We start from the raw sequence: 23016 nt of genomic DNA on the forward strand, positions 1-23016 counted from the left end.
CTCCATTACAATTAAGGTCTGATGTTTTTGAGAGGAGATGCCACCTATTGCAAGGCACCTCTCCAACTGAGGAGAATCCGGGCTACGCGGAATATCTCATTCATATTTATCATTTATCATTTTTATTCAACTTTCTAGACCCCACTGGCCCCATTTTGTTACTGTCTTGAATGCCTTCATATATATTCTGTGATGTTGTCAAGGAATGTCTGTGTTTTTCTTCAATAAAAAATAAAGTAAAAAAAAAAGAACCCGTGCGAAATGTGAAGTTTAAATGTATTTTTTATTTAAACGAGTCTTTGAGGAATCAGGCGTTTCCCGTGTCTGCGACGCTCTGATTCCTCGGCCCGCTGGAAGGAGCATGAGCTGACTTTGCCGCCGGCACTCACCGACACTGTTCTTCTCTCTCTGTCTCTCTTTTCCTGCTGCAGAATGTAAAGTGTGGAGAAATCCGCTCAACTTATTTCGTGGAGCTGAATATAATCGGTGAGTGACTCCAGCAGAGCTGAAGGTGAAACTCATCTTCTTCTTCACTTCTCTTTGGTCCTGTGTGTCTTTGTAGTCCTTCTAAAGTTCAGCTTCCTCTCTCTTCATTTGTCTTCAGCTTTCTTTAATACACTCATCTGTCTTGTACGTTGATTCCTATAACGTTCCACTCTTTGTTTCTCACTCATTGTTGTTTTGGAGCCGCTGGTATGAATTCACTCCTGTTGTTTTTGCTGGTGTCCAGTTATACGTGGGTAACGGGTCGAGAGCCGCTGACCTACTACGACATGAACCTGTCGGCGCAGGACCACCAAACCTTCTTCACCTGCGACTCGGACCACCTGCGGCCCGCAGACGCCAGTAAGAGACGACACATGCAGCACATAGCGGTGTCTGTTCACCTGCTCAGGTACTGACCTACGTTTCTGTTTGGTTCCAGTCATGCAGAAGGCGTGGAGGGAAAGGAACCCACAGGCTCGAATCTCAGCAGCACACGACGCCCTGGAGCTGGAAGAGTGAGTCTGAATCTTTTACTGTCTCTGCTTCACCTCAGAAACGATGGAAGTCTCCATAAAGATAAAGAAAAGTTGAATATAAACTGTTGAAAAGTTAATGTCACAAAAAAAAACATGAATAATTATGATGTTCTACATCTTTATGGTAGCCAAGGCGGCCGCAGGTCCTTAAAAAGCCTTAATAAAACAATTAAAAGATTTTGAAAGCTTAAAAAAAGAATACTACCTTGGAAAATCTGACTTTTATAGCTATCTCCAGATGCGTAGCCACTTTGAACAAAATATTAAAAATAAACCAATACCATCATATCATTATCTTTATTATTATCTCATTCTCCACCCTCTCCATCCAACTGAGAATCATGTTATTTTTCTTCTGTATGGAGGTTTTATGTTTATAGTCTGTCTCTCCCAAATTGTATAGAGTTCTTTGTAGTTTTTGTTTTTTCCTTTTCTTATCTCTTAATATGTTTACTTAAAATAAAAAAAACTGGATGGCGGATAAGAATATTACTGCTTTTACTTTGCGATATGTACTGCCATACCTAAATAAAGAATTTTAAAAACTTAATTAATTTTAGAGGGATTTTATCCGGTCATCATTAAAAAGTTTTCTTACACTTTGAAAAGGAAAAGTTTATTTAATTGTTTTTGAGCAGAAATAAATCTATTTACTAGTTGTTAGATGCCTCAGTCAGTGTTGCCAGGTTGGGCGAGTTTCAGCCCAATTAGGCTGAAAAAAATAGGACTTTTCCTGCTTTTTACTAAATATTTGGGAGAAATTATTAACAAAAAAGTTTCCATTATAGCAGAGAAAAGTAAAAACTTACACAATAAACTCAGTCAATTTAATTGTACACTTTATTTGGAGCCTGAACCTTTTTTGGCTTGATTTGCTTATGACTTGAGATGTATTATGCATTTAATAATTGGCGGTTTTAACATAGAGAATGTATGATTTGGGCTGGTTTTTCATTATTTCGGCGGGTTTTACATCACGTTTGGGCTGGAACCTGTTAGATCTGGCAACCTCGAGCTCATCGCTGGATTTCTTAGTCGGCGTAATCTTGAGACGAGGCAAGCAAATATGGGTAAATGTAAATTTAGCGACAAATGGCTCGAAAATTCCAGTTTCTCTGGACATTGGATTCAAAGCTTGTGACTTGTTTTTTTTTATCTTAAATTTGGTTAGGAAATGGTATTAAAAAGTCTTAAATTTAACTTGTTCAAACCTGTAGACACCCTAGGTAGCAAAACTGTCACTTCTAATTCAGTATAACTGATGTACTGTAGCTGAAAGACAATCTACAGTTTCATTTGGAAGAAAGTTTGAGAGGAAGAAACACGCTCCTCTCGTTATATTTAGAAGCTTTTGTGGCATCAAAGCGAGCGGCGAGGAGCTCCAAGGTTGTCTTTGATCGCTGCTCCGTCAGCTGCTTCTGAACACACAAGCCGCTTGCTGCGTCCAGTCGTCCCCAAACGCAGTGGGATCTGACGTGTCTGGTCTTCTCCTCCTGCAGCTGCGCGACGGCGTACATCCTCCTGGCCGAGGAGGAGGCCACCACCATCATGGAGGCGGAGCGGCTATTTAAACAGGCGCTGAAGGCTGGCGAGGGCTGCTACCGCCGCAGCCAGCAGCTGCAGCACCACGGTACACAGTACGAAGCCCAGCACAGTGAGTACCGCCCCCCCCACCGTCACCGGGGCGACCGCGACGCCGCCCGAGTCTAACCACGCCGTCTGCTCTCTCCGCCAGGAAGAGACACCAACGTGCTGGTGTATATAAAGAGGAGGCTGGCCATGTGCTCCAGAAAGCTGGGCCGGACACGAGAGGCAGTTAAAATGATGAGAGATGTAAGTAACACCCCGCCGGCAGAGATCACCTGTTCCACCGCGGCCAGAGGTTTTGGCGGTGAATATAAAGAAGTTTTCCTGCTTCAGTCTCGACCACCAAAACACAATTTTAAGTGACTGAATTCCTGAGATGCTAATCTGTCTTTCTAACTGAATAATGAGTCCAAAAGGCGTTTATCTTCTGCTGTTGCTGCAGCAGTCATCATTTTAAACCAAAATTTCAATATATTTCAACACAACCCCACCCTATCGCACCACCACACGTCCACATTACATCACAGGTTCAGCAGTACCATATTTTCCGGACTATAAGTCGCGTTTATGGTTTGGCCGGGGGTGCGACTTGTACTCTGGAGCGACTTATGTGTGAAATTATTAACACATTATTACCGGTTTATCATTTCACATGTTATTTTCATACTAAATCGCAAGAGGGCGAACTGCAACTGGGAGTCGGGCAGCACCTCAAACAGCATTTAAACTCTACCAAATCCATCAAAACACAACCCATTACTTCTATATCGTTACAACTTTGGGGACGAAAAAGGAGACTTGGAACAACACACTGGCCGAAACATTTGTCAGCATAAATTAGCCCTTAATGTCTAAAAACCAGCATATTAAAACATGGCCTTTAATTAGGGGTGTAACGATACACTAATCTCACGATACGGTACGATACACGATATTGAGGTCACGATAACGATACGATACGATATTATAGCAGTATTTTTTTAACAACCTTGATAGAGGAATATATGACTGGAAAAAATTGTCTTTTATTTGAAAGACACATACTACAAAACAATGCTGTGTGTTTGTCGTATTGTTACAGTTTGTAATGCTTTATAACTGTTTAAGTTTTAAAGATAAAGCCAAAACAACCATTTTCCACAAACTGAACTAAAAGTAAATTCAGGTTTGCATTATGCATCTTCAGTTTCATACAAGTACAAATATTTTGCCACAAACTGAATAGTTTCTCTCGTGTATGATTTGACTTTTTTCTTTTCCAGAAATTTAACAACTAAAATTGAATAAATAAATTCAAGTAAATAAATACATACAATTTTACATCATAAAAAAGATTGATTCCTGCTCACCTTATAAGTGTAAGAGGAGATTTATTTTTGTTAAGAAGGTTAGTTTGGTAATTCAGGGTTCATTATTTTATAAATATATTCTTTATATTCTGTAAATCAGGGACTATAATGACACTAGTCAGTTTATCTGTAGTTGTTAATATGTTTAAGATTGGGCGGAGTGATACGGCACTAGGTGCTGTGTTGATGTTCTTAAATCCTACGCTGTTGAGCGGACATTGAAGTACACGCAAACTCACGCAGAAGTTTTCCCGTGTTTATCCTACTCACGACCCCAAAAAGGTTTAATTTAATAAGGTAAGGCTTAACTCTACACCAGACTTACATAAGTAAAGGTTCAGAGCTCAAAACAGGACCGCAAAACGGGACTACTTTTTGTTCTGAGCGGAGCAAGATTTTGGTCCGCGCGGTCGCGGCTGCGATCGGATGCGCGTTTCTAGTCAACACAATAGATTAATATTAATAACCCAATATCGCGATACAGGTTGTCACCTCCACGACACGTATCGTGACGTTTTTGTATCGCGAAATTTCGTGGCACGATATATTGTTACACCCCTACCTTTAATTAAAGCTGTCAATGGCTTTCCCTTGCTCTGTGTGGCTGCTTTAATAATAATAATAATAATAATAGTAATAATAATAATAATAATAATAATAATAATAATAATGATTATTATTACAGCAGTTCATTTCTTAGGAAAGACCAGGGGTCTCATGTTCAGAGACTGCATGGATTTCATTGGGAATCCTCGCGCAGAAAATCTTGCCAACGCAAAAAAAGAATTACTGTATTTTCCAGACTATAAGTCGCATTTTTCTTCATAGTTTGGCCGGGGGTGCCACTTATTCTCCGGAGCGACTTATGTGTGAAATTATTAACGCATTATTACCGGTTTATAATTTCACATGTTATTTTCACACTAAACCACAAGAGGAAGAACTGCAACTGACGATGAGTCTGACGTAAGCGACGTAGAAGAGGAAGCGCCGCATCTTCTACCTCCGGAGTTAGCAGAGTTGTTTAAAAGTGACACAGAGGACGAAGATTACATTGGATTTTAGTTATTTGGAGAGACATGGATGGTTTGCTAAACTTTTTAGCATGTTAATTATGCTATAGTTATCTGAATAACTATTAATATATTATGTTAAAATACCAGGCACGTTCTCAGTTGTGTACAATTATTCAGCCTGTTGTTGCCGCGATTCTATTTTTATTTTAAATGGCCTTTCAAGATGATAAGTCTGTTCTTGGTGTTGGATTTTAGAAAATACATTTCCCCTGCAACTGACGATGAGTCTGACGTAAGGCTGAGTTAGCGGAGTTGTTTAAAAGTGACACCAAGGATTTTTTTTTACTTTTTTTAATTTATTTTATTTAACCTTTATTTAACCCTGAGATTCAAATTTCTCTTTCGAGGGAGACTTGGCCAAGATAGCGCACCTTTACAGAGTTACAAAAATGATTAAAAAAATACAAAAACATGTTATAAACAGACAAAGAACAACAGACACATACAACAAAGTCCAGTTTAGAGATAGAAATTGCACTCTTCAGTAACACAGTTTTTTATCAGAGCTTTGAACTCTCCCAGGGAGACCACATCATGAAGCTCTAATGTGTTCTGAAGATTTCCTTGTATTTAAGTTATTTGGAGAGACACGGAAGGTTTGGTAAACTTTATAGCATGTTATTTATGCTATAGTTATCTGAATAACTCTTAATATGTTATGTTAACATACCAGGCACGTTCTCAGTTGTGTCATGTAACGTAAGCAAACTGTACAATTATTCAGCCTGTTGTTGCCTCTATTCTATTTTTATTTTAAATGGCCTTTCAAGATGACATGTCTGTTCTTGGCGGTGGATTTGATAAAATAAATTTCCCCCAAAAATGCGACTTATACTCCAGTGCGACTTATATATGTTTTTTCCTTGTTTATTATGGATTTTATGGCTGGTGCCACTTGTACTCCGGAAAATACGGTAAATGTGATGTTTGATTTTTTTTTTTTTTGAACAAACAAAACACAAATCAGATCTTTACTCTTATAAATGTTCTCCGTTACCATGGAAACGCCTGAAAAAAATAACGATTTTAGAATACTGAAGCTGCAGAAAAATGTGCAAGAAAACTTGTTTCAGTGCCAGAACCTCGGGCCGCGGCTGCAGCACATTTGACATCATGAAATAAAGGTTTTGTGTGTTTTTACCTGACACTAACTCACAGCTTCTGTCTGCTGACTGTGTCGCCCCCTGCCCGGTATCACATATAACAACAGCTGTGTGTTTTCCAGTTAATGAAGGAGTTCCCTCTCCTCAGTATGTTCAACATCCACGAGAACCTGCTGGAGTCGCTGCTGGAGCTCCAGAACTACGCCGACGTCCAGGCGGTTCTGGCCAAGTACGACGGTGAGGAGCGTGAGCCGGTCCGCCGTCTCTCACCTCGGCCCGTAAAACAGACCCGCTTTTTAGCCGTCAGGCGGCCGCGCGCTCGAACCGCCTCGTCCGGGAGGCGAGCTTCCCCTCCGGCGCCGCAGCCGTTCATTTTACGCTCCGTCGGTTTCATTGGTTTTAAATTTAGGAATTAATGAGAGTCATCAGGAGGCGTGTTCCTACGTTTCCCTGTAAGATTTAATGAAGGTAATTCTGCTGGAGGCTCTGATGGCCCGGTGCGGCACACGGTTCGTGTGGAGCGGCACTTTCACGTTGCAAGAGTTCCTCCAGATTAACACAAGATCTGTTGAACCGCTTCAGCTAATTAAAACAAAACTCTACTCAATAAACCGTCAGCTTCAGAGACCTGAAAGTGAGAGTGTTTTTATGTTCAAAAACCGTCCCGTTGAGGAATCAGTGACCCGTCAATGACGATGGATGGTTACAGAGACAGAAATGGTACGTTTGAACCTTACGAAACCTTCCAAAACGGGTCCGGTACCCTCACATTCACAGTATTTCCCTTCGGTACGGAACGTACCGGACCAATCACAATGAGGCGGGGGCATCTGTGACGACTCCAGAACCACGAATGAACCTGACAGCAGTCGGTGCGTCCGAAATGCCATACTAAACAGTATATACTAAAAAGTATACTTAAATTTGGCACACTTTTGAGTAAATATCAGTAGTTTGCATTAATTCGGACTTACTAAGAGCGCACACGTCACGTCAGGAAGTGACGTGTCACAGCAGCAGTAGCAGCTCCGCTCTGCTCTTTCCCGTTTATTCTGGCCGAAATAAGATGACATTATATAATATACGAATATTATAATATTAATATTATATAATAATATTACATACGAATATTATAATATGAATATTATATAATAATAATATTATACCTAATATTACAGGACTGTCTCAGAAAATTAGAATATTGTGATTTCCTGTAATGCAATTACAAAAACAAAATTGTCATACATTCTGGATTCATTACAAATCAACTGAAATAGTGCAAGCCTTTTATTATTTTAATATTGCTGATCATGGTTTACAGCTTAAGAAAACTCAAATATTCTATCTCAAAAAATTAGAATATTCTGGGAATCTTAATCTTAAACTGTAAGCCATAATCAGCAATATTAAAATAATAAAAGGCTTGCAATATTTCAGTTGATTTTTAATGAATCCAGAATGTATGAATTTTTTGTTTTTTTAATTGTATTACAGAAAAAGAACTTTATCACAATTTTCTAATTTTCTGAGACAGTCCTGTATACTTATGACTATACGTATCGCTTAGCAACCAAACGCTGCTGCATTGCATTGTGGGAAGTTTCTGCTCGGCTAGTGTCCATCAATCCACACTCATAAAATTCTCTGGAATGAGTATGGATAGAGCTACTATTGAGTACGTTCTAATGTTTCGGACGCACGCACTAAAAAAATTTGCATACTCATTTTGCTACTCATTAGGGTGGAAGTATGCAATTTCGGACGCAGCCAGTGATTCACTGCAGACACGTTGGAAGTTCTGTTCTGTTGAGACTAGTCCGGCCGGTTGACCTCTGACCTCTGACTCTGCCGGCTGCTGATGAGTTATTCATTCGTCCAATCAGGCTCTGATGGTTCGACCGTCCTCACGCAGACTTAGCAGACCCTGAACGTACGGACTTGGTTGCAGGTCTGTCCAGCAGCATCCAGAGCGGTCGTCCTCTGCATGTGTTGACCCCGCCCCCTGAACGTTAAAGCCACGCCCACAGGAACCAGACTTTACAAACCTGTACTAGAATCAGAAATACGGCCAGAAATGCACCACTAAAGGTCAGAGTTTAAATGAGGACTAAAATACAGCACCAGTAACGAGATGTGAACGTAAACACGTTATACAAGATCGATGTAACTAAAGTCTGGATTATGACGATATTTCAGTGTTTATCTCCGTGTAAAAAGCCTGTTGTCATGGTTTCGTACTTGAGCCGCAGGTTTATGTTGACGTGTTACGTCTGTTTGGATAAATCCTGAAACCTGAAGTCGTCACTGCCGACGCTCGTCTCCTCCAACTAAAACCTGGAGTCTCAAACTTCTACCCCCTCCGTCTAACAGCCCTCCCTCCTTCTTTTCTTGTCCTCCACAGATATTAGTTTACCCAAATCTGCAACAATATGCTACACAGCAGCCTTGCTCAAAGCCAGGGCGGTGTCAGACAAGTGAGTATGGCGTCTCAGCGGTTCCTCATGACTGAGGGAGATCTGGCCTCGGGGCTGCCGGGGCGGGCGGGGAGAAGTGTGTGTTTCTGTGTGTGAGGAAGTCGCTCGGCTGAAGCTTCGCTAGAACGCTGCAGCCGCTTAGAAACGCTGGAGAATCAGGTCTCCGTTTGACCGCAAATGTCTTTGTACGTCAAAACTCACGACTAAAGTCATTGAAACAAACATCATAGATCTGTTTTTGTAGAATGTTAAGGTCGTGATCCAAACTTTTATTTCCTTCATCACCTTCATTTATTTTGGTAATTTACACCAAATCTCATATTTCAGGCACAAAAACCATAAACTAGGAACTTGAACGCTTTTACCTCTTTGCTCATTCCTCTTAAAGATGTTCTTATATGGAGATGCAAGGTGATGAAGCATCTATTCTTTTTTTTTTTTCCACAATCTGTTTATTGGAATTTTCAAATAAAAACAACAACATGACAGTAACATTGGTCAATGGAGTAATGATGCAACAATGCAAGAAGCAGGCAAGATAAAAACAGAATAAGACCAAAAATAAACCAAGACAGTACAAATACTACAAACTAAAGGACAAAACTCAAGACGAAGACTAAAGACAAAAGATAGATTAATAACGTAAAAAATATATAAATACAGTATATGAATATGAAGCATCTATTCATCCATCTTCCATCCATCCATCCATCCATCCATCATCCATCCATCCATCCATCATCCATCCATCTATCATCCATCCATCTATCATCTATCCATCTATCATCCATCCATCCATCTATCTTCTATCATCCATCCATCTATCATCCATCGAACTATCATCCATCCATCCATCCATCTATCATCTATCCATCTATCATCCATCCATCCATCCATCCATCATCCATCCATCATCCATCCATCTATCATCCATCCATCCATCTATCATCTATCCATCTATCATCCATCCATCCATCTATCATCTATCCATCTATCATCCATCCATCCATCTATCATCCATCCATCCATCATCCATCCATCCATCCATCTATCATCCATCCATCCATCCATCTATCATACAATAAAATATCCCAAAATAGCCAAGAAACAGCAACAGAATGTATAATTATATAAGGACCGGCACCTGCGATAGTTTTGTTGTTATGAAATATGAATTAGTGCAGAACCCGGAGTGAATCCAGAGTAGACTAAGACTGAGGTCAGACTGGGGTCAAACTGGGGTCAGACTGGGGTCAGACTGGGGTCAAACTGAGGTCAGACTGGGGTCAAACTGAGGTCAGACTGGGGTCAGACTGGGGTCAAACTGAGGTCAGAATGGGGTCAAACTGAGGTCAGACTGGGGTCAGACTGGGGTCAGACTGGGGTCAAACTGGGGTCAAACTGAGGTTAAACTGGGGTCAGACTGGGGTCAGACTGAGGTCAGACTGGGGTCAGACTGGGGTCAGACTGAGGTCAGACTGGGGTCAAACTGAGGTCAGACTGGGGTCAGACTGGGGTCAAACTGAGGTCAGAATGGGGTCAAACTGAGGTCAGACTGGGGTCAAACTGGGGTCAAATTGAGGTCAGACTGGGGTCAAACTGGGGTCAGACTGAGGTCAAACTGGGGTCAGACTGGGGTCAAACCCTGCCAGCAGCTGATGTGTGTGTCCGTGTTTGTGCAGGTTTTCTCCAGAGGCGGCGTCCAGGAGGGGGCTGAGCACAGCAGAGATGAACGCAGTAGAAGCCATCCACAGAGCGGTGGAGTTCAACCCCCACGTGCCCAAAGTGAGTCCAACCGCAGGTTTCATCACATACACACGCAGGATTCTGATTGGATGATGGCTGAGTGATGCGGGCGCGTGGTCGGTGGAGATTCAGTGTCATTGTCAATCACTGGAACCCAGCGAGTCGTTCCTCGTGCAAACGCCTGCAGCTCAGCTGCTCCACCACAGGGGGGCGCAAAGATGCTGACGGGGTCGACTGGTAGAACCCCCCCAACAGTTTTACATTTAGAGACGTTTATATCAGTTAGAGGTTTTAGAGTTCAGAGCCTTAAACACCTGAAAGACGCAGGTTTTAAGTTTAACCCTTTCTGAACTACCAGAGAACAAGTCCCCCTAAGCATAGTTTTACATGTTTATGTGCTATACTGCCATTATATGGAAAACAAAACAACCCATATAAGCCAATCTTTAATAATCTGTATGGCACAAGTCCATACTAACTAAATAAATTGCTAAAAAGTGCAAATAACTACCAAAAAAATGAAATCGTCTTTTAATTTTACACATTTTTCTAAATACAGAAATCCCACTGCTAGAAAAAGTAACACAGAAGCCTTTCAGACCACAGGAAATGTATCTGGAATTAATTCATACTTTAGAGTTTGAGATATATAATTTAATATATCACGTTTAGATATCGCGTCTTCATCCGGCTCTGAAATCGGCTGCAAAACTTCGTCACGGTAAAGCGTTTCCATAATATGTGTGTTTGGGTTTTTGCTGAGTGATTTTTCGTGAAAATCTCTGATAAAAAGAACCGACTGGTTTCCCGGGGTAATGACGTCACCTCCCTTTTCGTGGGAAGTGGCGTGAAAAAATCCAACCCGACGACACGCTGACGACGTGATGATGTAGGTGTCGACGTACGTCAACGTAGGACGAGCTGTGAACACGTACCGGATCAATAAATAACTCGCCATGTCAATTATGAAGATTTATGCAATTTTACTGGATTATTATGTGCTTTTTCCAAATGATTTAATGGATTAAAACTCTGGGACTAAATGCAGGATATGTAGGTAAACTCTTCCTGTTTAACATGCAAAAAGAATTATTGCTCTGTTTTATTTGGTTGTAATTGTACATTTGGAAAATCAATATGCAAACGGGAGCGCTGGCGCTGCAGCCGGTCATAAAGGGTTAAACCCCCCGAATGGCTAAGTTAAGGGATCCTCCAGATCCAGCATTCATGTTCAGACTGCTCAGGGAAGTTGTGTGCTGCTTCATCACGGTGCTCCTCTCTGCTCCTCCTCCTCCTCCTCAGTATTTGCTGGAGATGAAGAGTCTGATTCTTCCTCCAGAACACATTCTGAAGAGAGGCGACAGCGAGGCCATCGCCTACGCCTTCTTCCACCTGCAGCACTGGAAGAGGGTGGAGGGGGCGCTCAACCTGCTGCACTGCACGTGGGAGGGCAGTGAGTACACGCACACGCACGCACACACACACACACATACACACATACACGCACACACACACACACACACGCACACATACACACACATGCAAAACACTCACGTACACACACACATACACGAGTCCGTCCCGTTGAGTATGGGCTCAAATTAATGCCATAAATATTTTGCATCTGTAAATAAACTTTGTACTTGTAGAAATATTTTGTGCAAAAAATATTTGTACTTGCAAAAATATTTGTACTAATTACGGTACTCCTATGTGGGATCAATAAAGTTCTTTTTGCCGTCTGAGAAAATTAAATATATTATATTGGGTGCCTAACTGTTTCCCAAGTATATTAGTGCGTGTGTGAATGAATAAATGAGACGTAAAACGTAAATTTATTTGTAGAAAGGTGCTTTATGAAAATAAGTCAATTTACTTGTATTAGTTTGCAGCCCAGTCTTGCCACATTCAATATGGCGGCGACGTCAGTAGGCGATGCAATGTGCTGATTGGCTCTCCAGAAACACTTTGAAACCCGTGCCAAAGATCGCTGATTGGCTCTTATTATTGGCACGTCAAAACAGTGCTATAATTCGCCGTAATTCGTAGTTGTAAAAAAAGTTTGTAGCTTTTATAAAAAAGTTTGTAGCTTTGTACAAGTACAAATATTTTTTGCAAGTACAAATATTTTTTGCACACGCACAAAATATTTCTACAAGTACAAAGTTTATTTACAGATGCAAAATATTTATGGCATTCATTTGAGCCCATAGTTGAGCCGTCAGTGAACGTTGTTTGTGTTTCAGCGTTCAGGATGATCCCGTATCCGCTGGAGAAAGGTCACCTGTTCTACCCGTATCCCATCTGCACGGAGACGGCAGACCGAGAGCTGCTACCCAGTAAGAGACGCCCCGACACACACACCTATATACACACACATACACACACTCATACAAACATACATACACACACGCATACACACTCACACGTATATAAACAGACATATTCATACACACTAACACATGCATACATACACAAATACACACATATACATACACACACACTCTCACATACACACACACACACACACATTCTCACACACACATATACAGCTGATCAGACGTCTTCGTTGCTGCTGAGCGACTTGTTTTATCGTCTCTGAAGTTTCTGTAAATCTTCCTCGAGGTCGGGGGTGATAGGGCTGTTGTACGGTGGACTGACATTTTGTGTGTGTGTGTGTGTGTGTGTGTGTGTGTGTGTGTGTGTGTGTGTGTGTGTGTGTGTGTGTGTGTGTGTGTGTGTGTGTGTGTGTGTGTGTGTGTGTGTGTGTGTGTGTGTGTGTGTGTGTGTGTGGAAGCAGTGTTCCACGAGGTGTCGGTTTACCCCAAGAAGGAGCTGCCCTTCTTCATCCTGTTCACGGCGGGACTCTGCTCCTTCACCGCCATGCTGGCCCTGCTCACGCACCAGTTCCCCGAGCTCATGGGGGTGTTCGCTAAAGCTGTGAGTTCATACACACACACACACACATATATATACACACACACACGCACACATACTGTATACACACATACTCGTTTATGTCCCCTCGACGGGTCCCACCAGCTAAAGTCGCTTTTGTCAACAAAAATTCTGACTAAATATCGTCGTCAACGAACATTTATCACCTGAGGAAAACGAGACGAGACGAGACACAACGAAAATGCTGGTCATGTGACGATAATTAAATCGTAGATAAATAAAAACAACACTAAAATTTAGATTACAAAATAAAAACTCTGCTAAAATGTGTCTTAATTTTCGTTGACCAAAACCAGACGAAATGTTCTAACAAAGATCCTTAATGTCCATGTTTTCAGTAGTTTCCTCTGGTTTACTCTTTACATCTTTGGATACAATTTCCTACATAGACGTGGAAAAGAAAACCTAATGTGTCGTCGACAAAGAAAAAGACGAGTAGAAATGTGGAAAAATAAATATGTTTTAAACTCAAATTAGAGTCTTCTGTATCTGGAATGAATGTATTCTTGAGTCTATAAGGTAACAATAATATAATAATAAGATAACCTTGTTTGAATTGTAAAATGGGTTTGATTGAAACTAGACTAAAATGGTCCTGGACAATTCTGACTAAAATGCTCAGACTTTTAGTCGACTGAAACTTGACACGACTAAAAGGAGAATGAACGTGACTAAAACTAATAAAAACTAAAATGATAGTTTGATCCAAAGACTAGACTGAGACTAGAACTGGACCGGGCTGCCAGAACCACCTGTAGTGAGCCGTAGCGGCCAGCAGGCGGCGCTGCTCGGCCCGGTCCGGCTCCAGACCGGGTCGCCAGCAGGCGACAGGAAAGAGAAGAGTAGAAAAGGCTTCGGTCTCGGCGCCGTTGACGAGACGGCTCGTTGTTTTTGTTTTCAGTCTCTCTGATCCGAGACAAATCCGTTTTCTATCCGTAAACGTGTCGGTTCTGACCCGGGTCGGTCCCCCGTCGCCCGCACAGCCAGACGCTTTGAAGTGAGAGATCTGGAGCAGATACGCGTCACCCGGCAGGTACCAGGACCTTATCTCCCATCTGAACCTGCCTCCCCTGCAGGCTCTGCCGTTCCCACAATGCACCGCTCTCCCTGGGCCGGTGACATCCTCCGGTTTTGGTTGGGGTGGGTTTGGGTCGAACGTCTGGTGTAGGGCTGAAACGATTCCTCCAATAATTCCATTACAAAAAATGATGGAGGAATTTTCTCTGCCTCGAGGAATCGTTTAATTTTGCAGCTCAAAGCAGGTTTTTCACCCGGACTACGTTTAATGCGGCACAGCGCGCTGACGCAGGTAAAGGAAGTTTGGTTTTTGTAACATGCAGTCGGGAGACACATGTAGCTCAGTGCTTAACTTTTATTTTCAATCCACTCTATATTCTTCTGGTCCGTTCTCCTATACAGGACTGTTTCAGAAAATTTGAATATTGTGATAAAGTTCTTTATTTTCTGTAATGCAATTAAAAAAACAAAAATGTCATACATTCTGGATTCATTACAAATCAACTGAAATATTGCAAGCCTTTTATTATTTTAATATGGCTGATTATGGCTTACAGTTTAAGATTAAGATTCCCAGAATATTCTAATTTTTTGAGATAGGATATTTGAGTTTTCTTAAGCTGTAACCCATGATCAGCAATATTAAAATAATAAAAGGCTTGCAATATTTCAGTTGATTTGTAATGAATCCAGAATGTATGACATTTGTTTTTGTAATTGCATTACAGAAAATCACAATATTCTAATTTTCTGAGACAGTCCTGTATATTTATCTGGTCTGCTCTCCTATATGTTCCCCCTCTAACCCGGTACATACATAGGTTCCTCTAAACATCTGTTCCCGCTACAGTTTTAACTAAAGGAAAATATGCTCCAATACAGCAGGTCTCATAATTTTATTTTGAACACTGCCAAAACTCAAAATCTTAAAGACTTTAGCTTAAAGAAGCATGAGGCAGGATTGAGGCAGGATTTCTGAAAAAAATTCGTATACGTTTTAAGTTTTCTAGTAATAATGTCAGATGAAGCGTTCCAAACCAAAAAGAATGATTCCTCTAGTGTATCTCTCCGTTGCCTTGAACAGGCTGTGTGCTGCAAAATGTGCTGCAATTCTGAGGCTGAATTTCCCGCGCTGGGCTGCGGATGTGACGTCACATGACGCTGCATGCACGTTCTCCCCGTTCTCCCGTGCCGGCTTCACTGTTGGCTGCAGTACCCCCGACGGCCGTCGTGGTGAAGGGTGGCGCTAGAGAGTCTCATTTCTTAAAAGGAGCCTCATGCTCCTTTAAGACTTAAAATTTGCTTGACACAAATGAAAGTTCAATTGAAACACGTGGGAAAAACACCTAACCTTTTAAGTGATGTGTGTTATCAGGCGTAATGGCATTTTTAGGTTAGAAATAAGAACATTTCTTGGTAAGATCCTTAGTTTTTTGAGTGAAGGCAGTGAATTTGGTCAACTGGTGTAAGTTCAGGGTTTTTAAATGAGCCATGAACCTACTGTATTATATAATTTAGTCTTAGTAATGTCGATTGACATCTAACATCTTATGTATATTTATAATTGCTCTTTAACTAAACAAAAATATGTTTTATCCGATTACTCGATTAATGGATGTAATTTTCCGTAGAATACTGGATTATAGAATATTGGATAGTCTGTTGTTCCGGGTCTGACCCGGTTCTGCTCCTCCACCTGCAGTTCCTCAGCACGCTGTTCGCTCCGCTCAACTTCATCATGGAGAAGGTGGAGAGCATCCTGCCGTCCAGCCTGTGGCACCAGCTGACCCGCATCTGACCGGACCGGACCCGGACCCGGACCCGGACCCGGGCCGGCACTCGGAGCCGAGCTCCGCTGGGACTTAAACAGCTGGACTGAAACCGGGCCGGCGCCTCTGTGCCAAGCGGACAGCAGCTGAGACGGTGACGTCCAGAACGGGCCTGCCGGTTCTGGTGGCGAGTTTCCGGGCCTCCGGTCCTCTCAAGCTGTTCTTTTGTTGATCACGTGATCATTTAAAAAAGTGAAAAAAGGAAAAAAAAATTACAATAAAGGACTTTTTGTGTATCGCTGCACGTCGGCTTCTTCGCGCCACTTTCATTTGAGCGGAACCAGAACCTGGAGACGGCCGGGCTGATGGGACACCGAGGCCCGGGATGGTGAGGGTTAACAGGTCAACGGGTTGCCATGGAGATGGTCACAGAGAGGTCTGAAGGAGTTAAATCAGCCGCCGGTCCGTTTCTAGATGCTGGTTTAAAGGGACCTATTATGGATCTAATCCCTATTTTAAACAGGCCTTGAATGCATGGATTAAAGTTCTCCGTACTGGGTACGGATTTCCGTCCTGGGGATTTTTTTGGGATATTTTTTTATGAGATCAGCGCAAATCCGACAAAAAATATGAACACCGGGGTGTCTGTAGCGCCGCGGTGACTTGTCGAACGGCGCCCACTGCAGTCAATCAGCTGTTGGCTGTGCACACACAGTAAAGTTCTCCTCTGGTTTTAGATGAACGTAACCTGCACGTAACCTGACACCTAATAACTCAGCCTAGGCTGAGTTATGGTTCTGCGTCAAAACGACGCCGTGCCTACGGCGTGTGGTTGGCTCTTTTCTACGTTTATGTGATTTTTTTTTTTTTATTTTGTTTTTTTGCACAATAATTGTCCTTATCTCTTTGATTCATTGAAAAAGATCGCTAAATAGCGGTCGCGGGGGGTACTGCACCAGGGTTTCCGTTGTCCGGTAATTGCCGGACTTTGTCCGGTAAAATATGCCGAAGTCCGGTATTTTATAATCTCTCCGGTCAAAATGTCCGGTGAAAATACTCACTGGGGCTGCGGGACTAGGGACTAGAGTCCCCGGGAGTACCGCGGAGGGACACGCCGAGCCCCGGTGCCGGGAGGAAGCGCAGCTGCGGCGCCGACATCCACGTGTGCGTTGATTTATGGTTCCGCGTTCCGACGCAGAGCTTACGGCGGACCCTACGGCGTAGGCTCTGCGTTGGTGTGACGCAGAACCATAATTCCGGCTTAAAAGTAAACAACATGCGCCCAAGTACCCGTGCATGACAGGCAGACACACACGGGGAGAAGAGACAATTTCTTTAATTTTTTTTTTTTTTTAAACTTTATCCTTATGAACGCAATTGTTATATACGGTAGTCCAACTTTCCTTATTTTAATCAGAACACTTTCTTTTTTCCTCTTCGGCGTGGAGTAGTGGGCTTGGAGCGGCAGCCATCGGTTAGTTTTTTCTTTTTAGATCCGAGGCTTTGCGTAGATGGCGGCTTCCGCAACTTTCAGGCGCTTTTTCTGCGCAAGCAAGCTTTATAGATGAGGCCCCAGGACTGTTACCGCAGTACCGCGCAGTACTCTGTGCCGGGAGCCGGGAGGAAGCGGAGCTGCGGCGCCGACATCCACGTGTGCGTTGATTTATGGTTCCGCGTCGCACCGACGCAGAGCCTTCGGCGTAGAGTACGCGTCGCTGCGTACCTTACGCCGTAGGTTACGCGCAAGCTTCTGCAATATTTATTTATTTTTTGAAGTTAACTCACAGGAATGGATTATAAATTTACGTTTTCAATCGCAACGGAAAGAAAGAAGGATATGATTACAACACGTAACAGGTATGGTCTACCTTGTAATCCAAACTTGCAACCTATCCTTCCCCCTGATGGTTGAAATGACTAAATTTAAACCACCGGGGGGGGGGGGGGGTGTGTGTCTGAAAACTTTCCGTCCTGGGATTTTTTTTTGCTTTAATCCCTGTGAATGTCTTAAAAACAAGCTTTTGTTTGTTTTTGCTAAATAAATTAGAAATTCATCCTCTGAGCCATGTCTTTAGCATCCCAGTCTCTAACCTCATTATCTATGCAGGATTCTGAGTGGGCGGGGCTATGATAATGAGGCTCTGTGCTGATTGGCTGCCTGAATGACGTAATGCACCGCTATGAAAAAATGGCGGAAGCTCCGGCCAGCGGAGTTACCGTGTTCTAACTGCATGCGATGGGAGCAAGTATCAGCGAGAAAATCTAATTCATTGCTTTATTTTTTATTGAACTGGCCGCAGCGACGCAGCGCGCCGTTTTGAGCTGAACATTTGTCGGACGCCCTGCTTCTATTTTCTTCCTGTCGCTCGCGTTGAAAGCCGGTTGAAAGCGCTGTAGGAAACAGTCATGGATGAGGAACGGCTGATCCAGTTAGTTGAAATCAGAAGTTATCTCTCTGATTCCTCCTCATTTCACTACAAAAACCTCAACAAAAATAACGGTCAGAAACTTCCAGCTCCCTGGCGATCTCCCTCCAGCAGCTGCCACTTTATTGAGGTTTTTCAACGTGAGCGACAGGAAGAAAATAGAAGCAGGGCATCCGACAAATGTTCAGCTCAAAACAGCGTGCAGCACTGCGGACAGTTAGGACAGTCCAATAGAAAATAAAGTAATGGAATTGATTTTGTCGCTGACGCTCGCTCGCATCGCTGCAGTTATGACACGGAGTTAGTTGTGGGCCTGGTTTCACGCATCGCAGGACAACCTATGTAAATGTCAGCCACATCACACTGGATGGCTCATCCGGGCGGCTGTACAGACACTGCAGAATTTAGTTGCTTTCCTCCTTTTCTGGGTTGTCAGGCTGAGGGGAGACCACTTTATATACAGGACTGTCTCAGAAAATTTGAATATTGTAATAAAGTTCTTTATTTTCTGTAACGCAATTAAAAAAAAAAAAAAAAAAAATGTCATACATTCTGGATTCATTACAAATCAACTGAAATATTGCAAGCCTTTTATTATTTTAATATTGCTGATTATGGTTTACAGTTTAAGATTAAGATTCCCAGAATATTCAAATTTTTTGAGATAGGATATTTGAGTTTTCTTAAACTGTAAGCCATGATCAGCAATATTAAAATAATAAAAGGCTTTCAATATTTCAGAGGATTTTTAATGAATCCAGAATGTATGACATTTTTGCATTACAGAAAATAAAGGACTTTATCACAATATTCTAATTTTCTGAGACAGTCCTGTATGTTAAAGCAAGAGAAAACCTGTTTTTCATAATAGGTCCCCTTTAATTATTCTGGGTCGGGTCAATACTTGGCGTTGGACTGTTGCCACGGCAACCTTACCATCAAAAATGTTATTGAAACATACATTTTTTTTGAGGTTTTGACCCAGAATGTCACATTTCTCCTTTTTAACACTTGTTTATGAATGAGTTGTGGGCGGGGCCAGATGGACACGCCCCCTCCCATCAGCCAATCAGGCGGATGTTAAAACTGCTGTAATCCAGGTCCAGTTCTTACCGTCTGATAACGGACCTGCAGGTGATTTAACTCCTTCAGAACCGCCAGTACGGGAAACGGGTCGATCTGAACTCCTCACTGAGACCCGGCAGGTAAAGAAACCAGCGTCTGTTTCAGGTCTGTTTCTACTTTTTTGCATTAAAGGTATGTTTGTAAAAACGTATCAGATATGGAAGTCTGAGGAAGATCTACTGGAGAAGTGAAGACGCTCCGGCTGCTCGTTTCAGTGTTCAAAACTACCTTTATTTGTTGTATAAACATGTTTTCTGATCTTTGAACGTAAAGATTCTGCTCACAACTGCAGTTCAGGTTCTTAGCAGGTCATCCACCAGCAGGATCTGACCGGCTCCTTCCCTCCCAACTGGTTTCTTTGAAGCAGGTTGTAAATGTTTATTTCTGCTCTAAAGTTGGATGTTTTAACCAGAAGGTTGATTCTTGGAGCCTCTAGTGGCCGGTGGAGGAACTGCAACAGAACTTAGTTCCACATGAGACTCGACTCCTTTTACTCCACCTTTATTTCCACACGTCTGTAGGTCATTTTTGTTTGTGTAGTTTCTTAAGCCTTGTGCTGTCTTTGGGTCAAGGGAGGGTGAAGGGAGAAAGGATGGAAGGAAAGAAGGAAGGAAGTAGGAAAGGGAGAAAAGATGGAAGGAAGGAAGGGAGAAAAGATGGAAGGAAAGAAGGAAGAAAGGAGAAAAGAAGGAAGGAAGTAGGAAAGGGAGTAAGGAAGGGAGGAAAGATGGAAGGAAGGGAGAAAGGAGGAAGGAAGTAGGAAAGGAGGGAAGGAAGTAGGAAAGGGAGTAAGGAAGGGAGAAAGATGGAAGGGAGGAAAGAAGGAAGGAAGTAGGAAAGGGAGTAAGGAAGGGAGAAAATATGGAAGGAAGGAAAGAAGGAAGTAAGGAAGAAAGGAGAAAATAAGGAAGGAAGTAGGAAAGGGAGTAAGGAAGGGAGAAAATATGGAAGGAAGGAAAGAAGGAAGTAAGGAAGAAAGGAGAAAATAAGGAAGGAAGTAGGAAAGGGAGTAAGGAAGGGAGGAAAGATGGAAGGGAGGAAAGAAGGGAGAAAAGATGGAAGGAAGTAGGAAAGGGAGAAAAGATGGAAGGAAGGGAGAAAGGAGAGAAGGAAGGAAGTAGGAAAGGGAGTAAGGAAGGGAGAAAATATGGAAGGAAGGAAAGAAGGAAGTAAGGAAGAAAGGAGAAAATAAGGAAGGAAGTAGGAAAGGGAGTAAGGAAGGGAGGAAAGATGGAAGGAAATAGGGAAGGGAGGAAAGAAGGGAGAAAAGATGGAAGGAAAGAATGGAGAAAAGGAAAGAAAGAAGGGAGGGAAGAAGGAAGGAATGGAGAAAATAAGGGAAGAGGGAAGGAAAAGCAAAGAAGGTAATAAAGGAAGGAATGATGAAAGGGAGGTAGGTGGAAAAAGGAGGAAAGGAAGAAAGAAGGAGAGAGTGTGGCAGGAGGAAAGAAGGATAGAAGAATTGGGTCATTTTGACCCGGAGACAGCACACAGGTTAAACTTCCACCGGGGGGCAGTAGTGAGTCTTGTGCTGTTTTATTTAAGCAGAAAACCTCTTCTGAGGTTTATATGGTTGACGTTTGCCCTGGAGGTTCCGCCGTCCTGCCTGTTTTAGTTGTTTCTCTGGATTAACTCACCTGTTTCTGATTACCGGCCGTCACCAACTCGTCGTCAAGGTTACCTGTTACCTGTATCTCCGGCTGATTAAACAAAGCAGCCATGGACAACTAGTCGCCGTCCCTGGTTTATATAAAACGTGACCATATAAGGAGATCCTGCCCTGATGACGTCATTGAGACCCCAGGTTAGAAAAAAACCAACCTCTACAGTCGCGTTTTAAGGTGGAAATTCATCATTTACGCGTCAGAAAAGATGGAAAAGCATAATGAGCCACTGTATAGGCTTGCCACCCGTCCCTTGAAATATGGAATTGTTACGTAATTGGGAATTAAAAGTTGCGTTCCGTACATATATTATGCTCTTATTTATTTATGTCATAATATACAGGTGAAGGTCGGAAAATTTGAATATACTTATATTTGAATAAAACTTAATTTGTAGTAAATTCAACTAAAGGTGAAACAAATATATTATTTCCCACTACATTCAAAGTGAGATATTTCAAGCCTTTATTTGTTATAATTTTGGTGATTATGGCTCACAGTTTATGAAAACCCTAAATAAAAAATCTTTATATTATGAAATCAATAAACAATTCAATCATCAAAATTATAACAAATTAAGGTTTAACACATCTTGATTTGCATGTAATAAGACTATGTAATGTATTAGTTTCCCCTTTTAAATTGAATTATTGAAATAAACTGTGTGTACAGTCATGCAAGTTCAATTCTATTAAGGCACTTTAAACTTTAAATCAAAGCATTTTGTTTTTTTTATATAAAATAAATACATTTCTATGCAGTTTAGAAGTTTTGGGGATGTCCCTTTTTTTGGCACCTGCACTGCTGAAACGGGGCGTCCCTTATTTCCATTTCTGAAAAGTGGCAACCCTACCACTGTAACAACAACACACACAACGTTTGGGGTTTTTTATAGGATTTTTATAGGATTTAGTGATAAAGTGTTGACAAATATGTGAGTAAGACATCTTTTCCTTGCTCTTCACAACGTCTCCGTAGATCCGACGGTCCTTCAGGAGCGCTGGCTGGCCGCCGTTAGCGGCTGAGCCTCCTCCAGCGAGGAGGACGAGTCCGTTTAGGCTCCGGAGGCGTCAGTCCAGTTTCTCAGGAAAACCTCCCAACACGCAGGTTTCAGGACGTTCAGAGCAGCTCGTTATGAAATCAATCAAAGATGTTTTTAGTGCTTGACGGTGTGGAAGCTCTTCCGGGATATATTCCTCTAAGCTGAAGCGGCGCGGCGGCGGCGTGCCGGTGCCGGGGAACCTACCTACGAGTCGACCCGCAGCACTCGAACGCGGTTCCACGGCGTCCGTGTGGACTGCTGCAGGTCTGTAGCTGGGGAGCGGCGGGGCGGCGCAGGGGTCGGTAGCTCGGCGCCGGCGGGTCACGTCTGGGCCTTGCAGCTGTGCACGTCCACCTCCTGGTGGCAGTCGCGGCAGCGCACGGCGCAGCACCAGTGGAACTTGCACTCGCACTTGGTGGTGCGGCTGACGCGCGCCGTGTCGTAGCCGCGGCCGCAGCACATCACCTCGCAGCTGTCGGTGCTGCGGGACGTCCGGTTGCAGAGCCGGCCCACCGTCCCCATCGAGCCTGCGGAGTCACAGAACCGTTAGCAACATGGAAACGTGGAAACGTTCATCCCTCCCACAAATATAGAGGGTCTGCATTGACGTCACCAGCCCCCTTACTCACACTGAGTGGCAAAAACAGCTGCAACTAGT

At 42.7% G+C, this 23016-nt stretch overlaps 2 protein-coding genes across 4 annotated transcripts in view; one reads left to right on the forward strand and one right to left on the reverse strand.

Annotated features, from left to right (window-relative positions):
* The window catches only part of LOC133444601 (suppressor of tumorigenicity 7 protein homolog), an 83857-nt gene extending 67267 nt beyond the window's left edge, over positions 1-16590 (forward strand). For 2 of the 3 annotated variants that reach the window (XM_061722449.1, XM_061722451.1), the window contains 12 exons: positions 432-486; positions 731-846; positions 926-1001; positions 2522-2676; positions 2758-2855; positions 6260-6374; positions 8539-8611; positions 10294-10396; positions 11660-11810; positions 12604-12696; positions 13155-13297; positions 16035-16590. In XM_061722449.1, the coding sequence (XP_061578433.1) occupies positions 432-486; positions 731-846; positions 926-1001; positions 2522-2676; positions 2758-2855; positions 6260-6374; positions 8539-8611; positions 10294-10396; positions 11660-11810; positions 12604-12696; positions 13155-13297; positions 16035-16130 (1274 nt within the window). In that variant the 3' untranslated portion in view covers positions 16131-16590. The remainder of the gene's footprint in view (positions 1-431; positions 487-730; positions 847-925; positions 1002-2521; positions 2677-2757; positions 2856-6259; positions 6375-8538; positions 8612-10293; positions 10397-11659; positions 11811-12603; positions 12697-13154; positions 13298-16034) is intronic. The other variant, XM_061722450.1, reaches the window with a different exon arrangement.
* A 5633-nt stretch (positions 16591-22223) lies between these two features.
* The window catches only part of wnt2 (wingless-type MMTV integration site family member 2), a 33383-nt gene continuing 32590 nt past the window's right edge, over positions 22224-23016 (reverse strand). Inside the window, exon 5 of the mRNA XM_061720925.1 lies at positions 22224-22885. Within this exon, the coding sequence (XP_061576909.1) occupies positions 22680-22885 (206 nt within the window). The 3' untranslated portion in view covers positions 22224-22679. The remainder of the gene's footprint in view (positions 22886-23016) is intronic.

This window comes from Cololabis saira, chromosome 5 (genome assembly GCF_033807715.1).
Source record: "Cololabis saira isolate AMF1-May2022 chromosome 5, fColSai1.1, whole genome shotgun sequence".
NCBI lineage: Eukaryota > Metazoa > Chordata > Actinopteri > Beloniformes > Belonidae > Cololabis > Cololabis saira.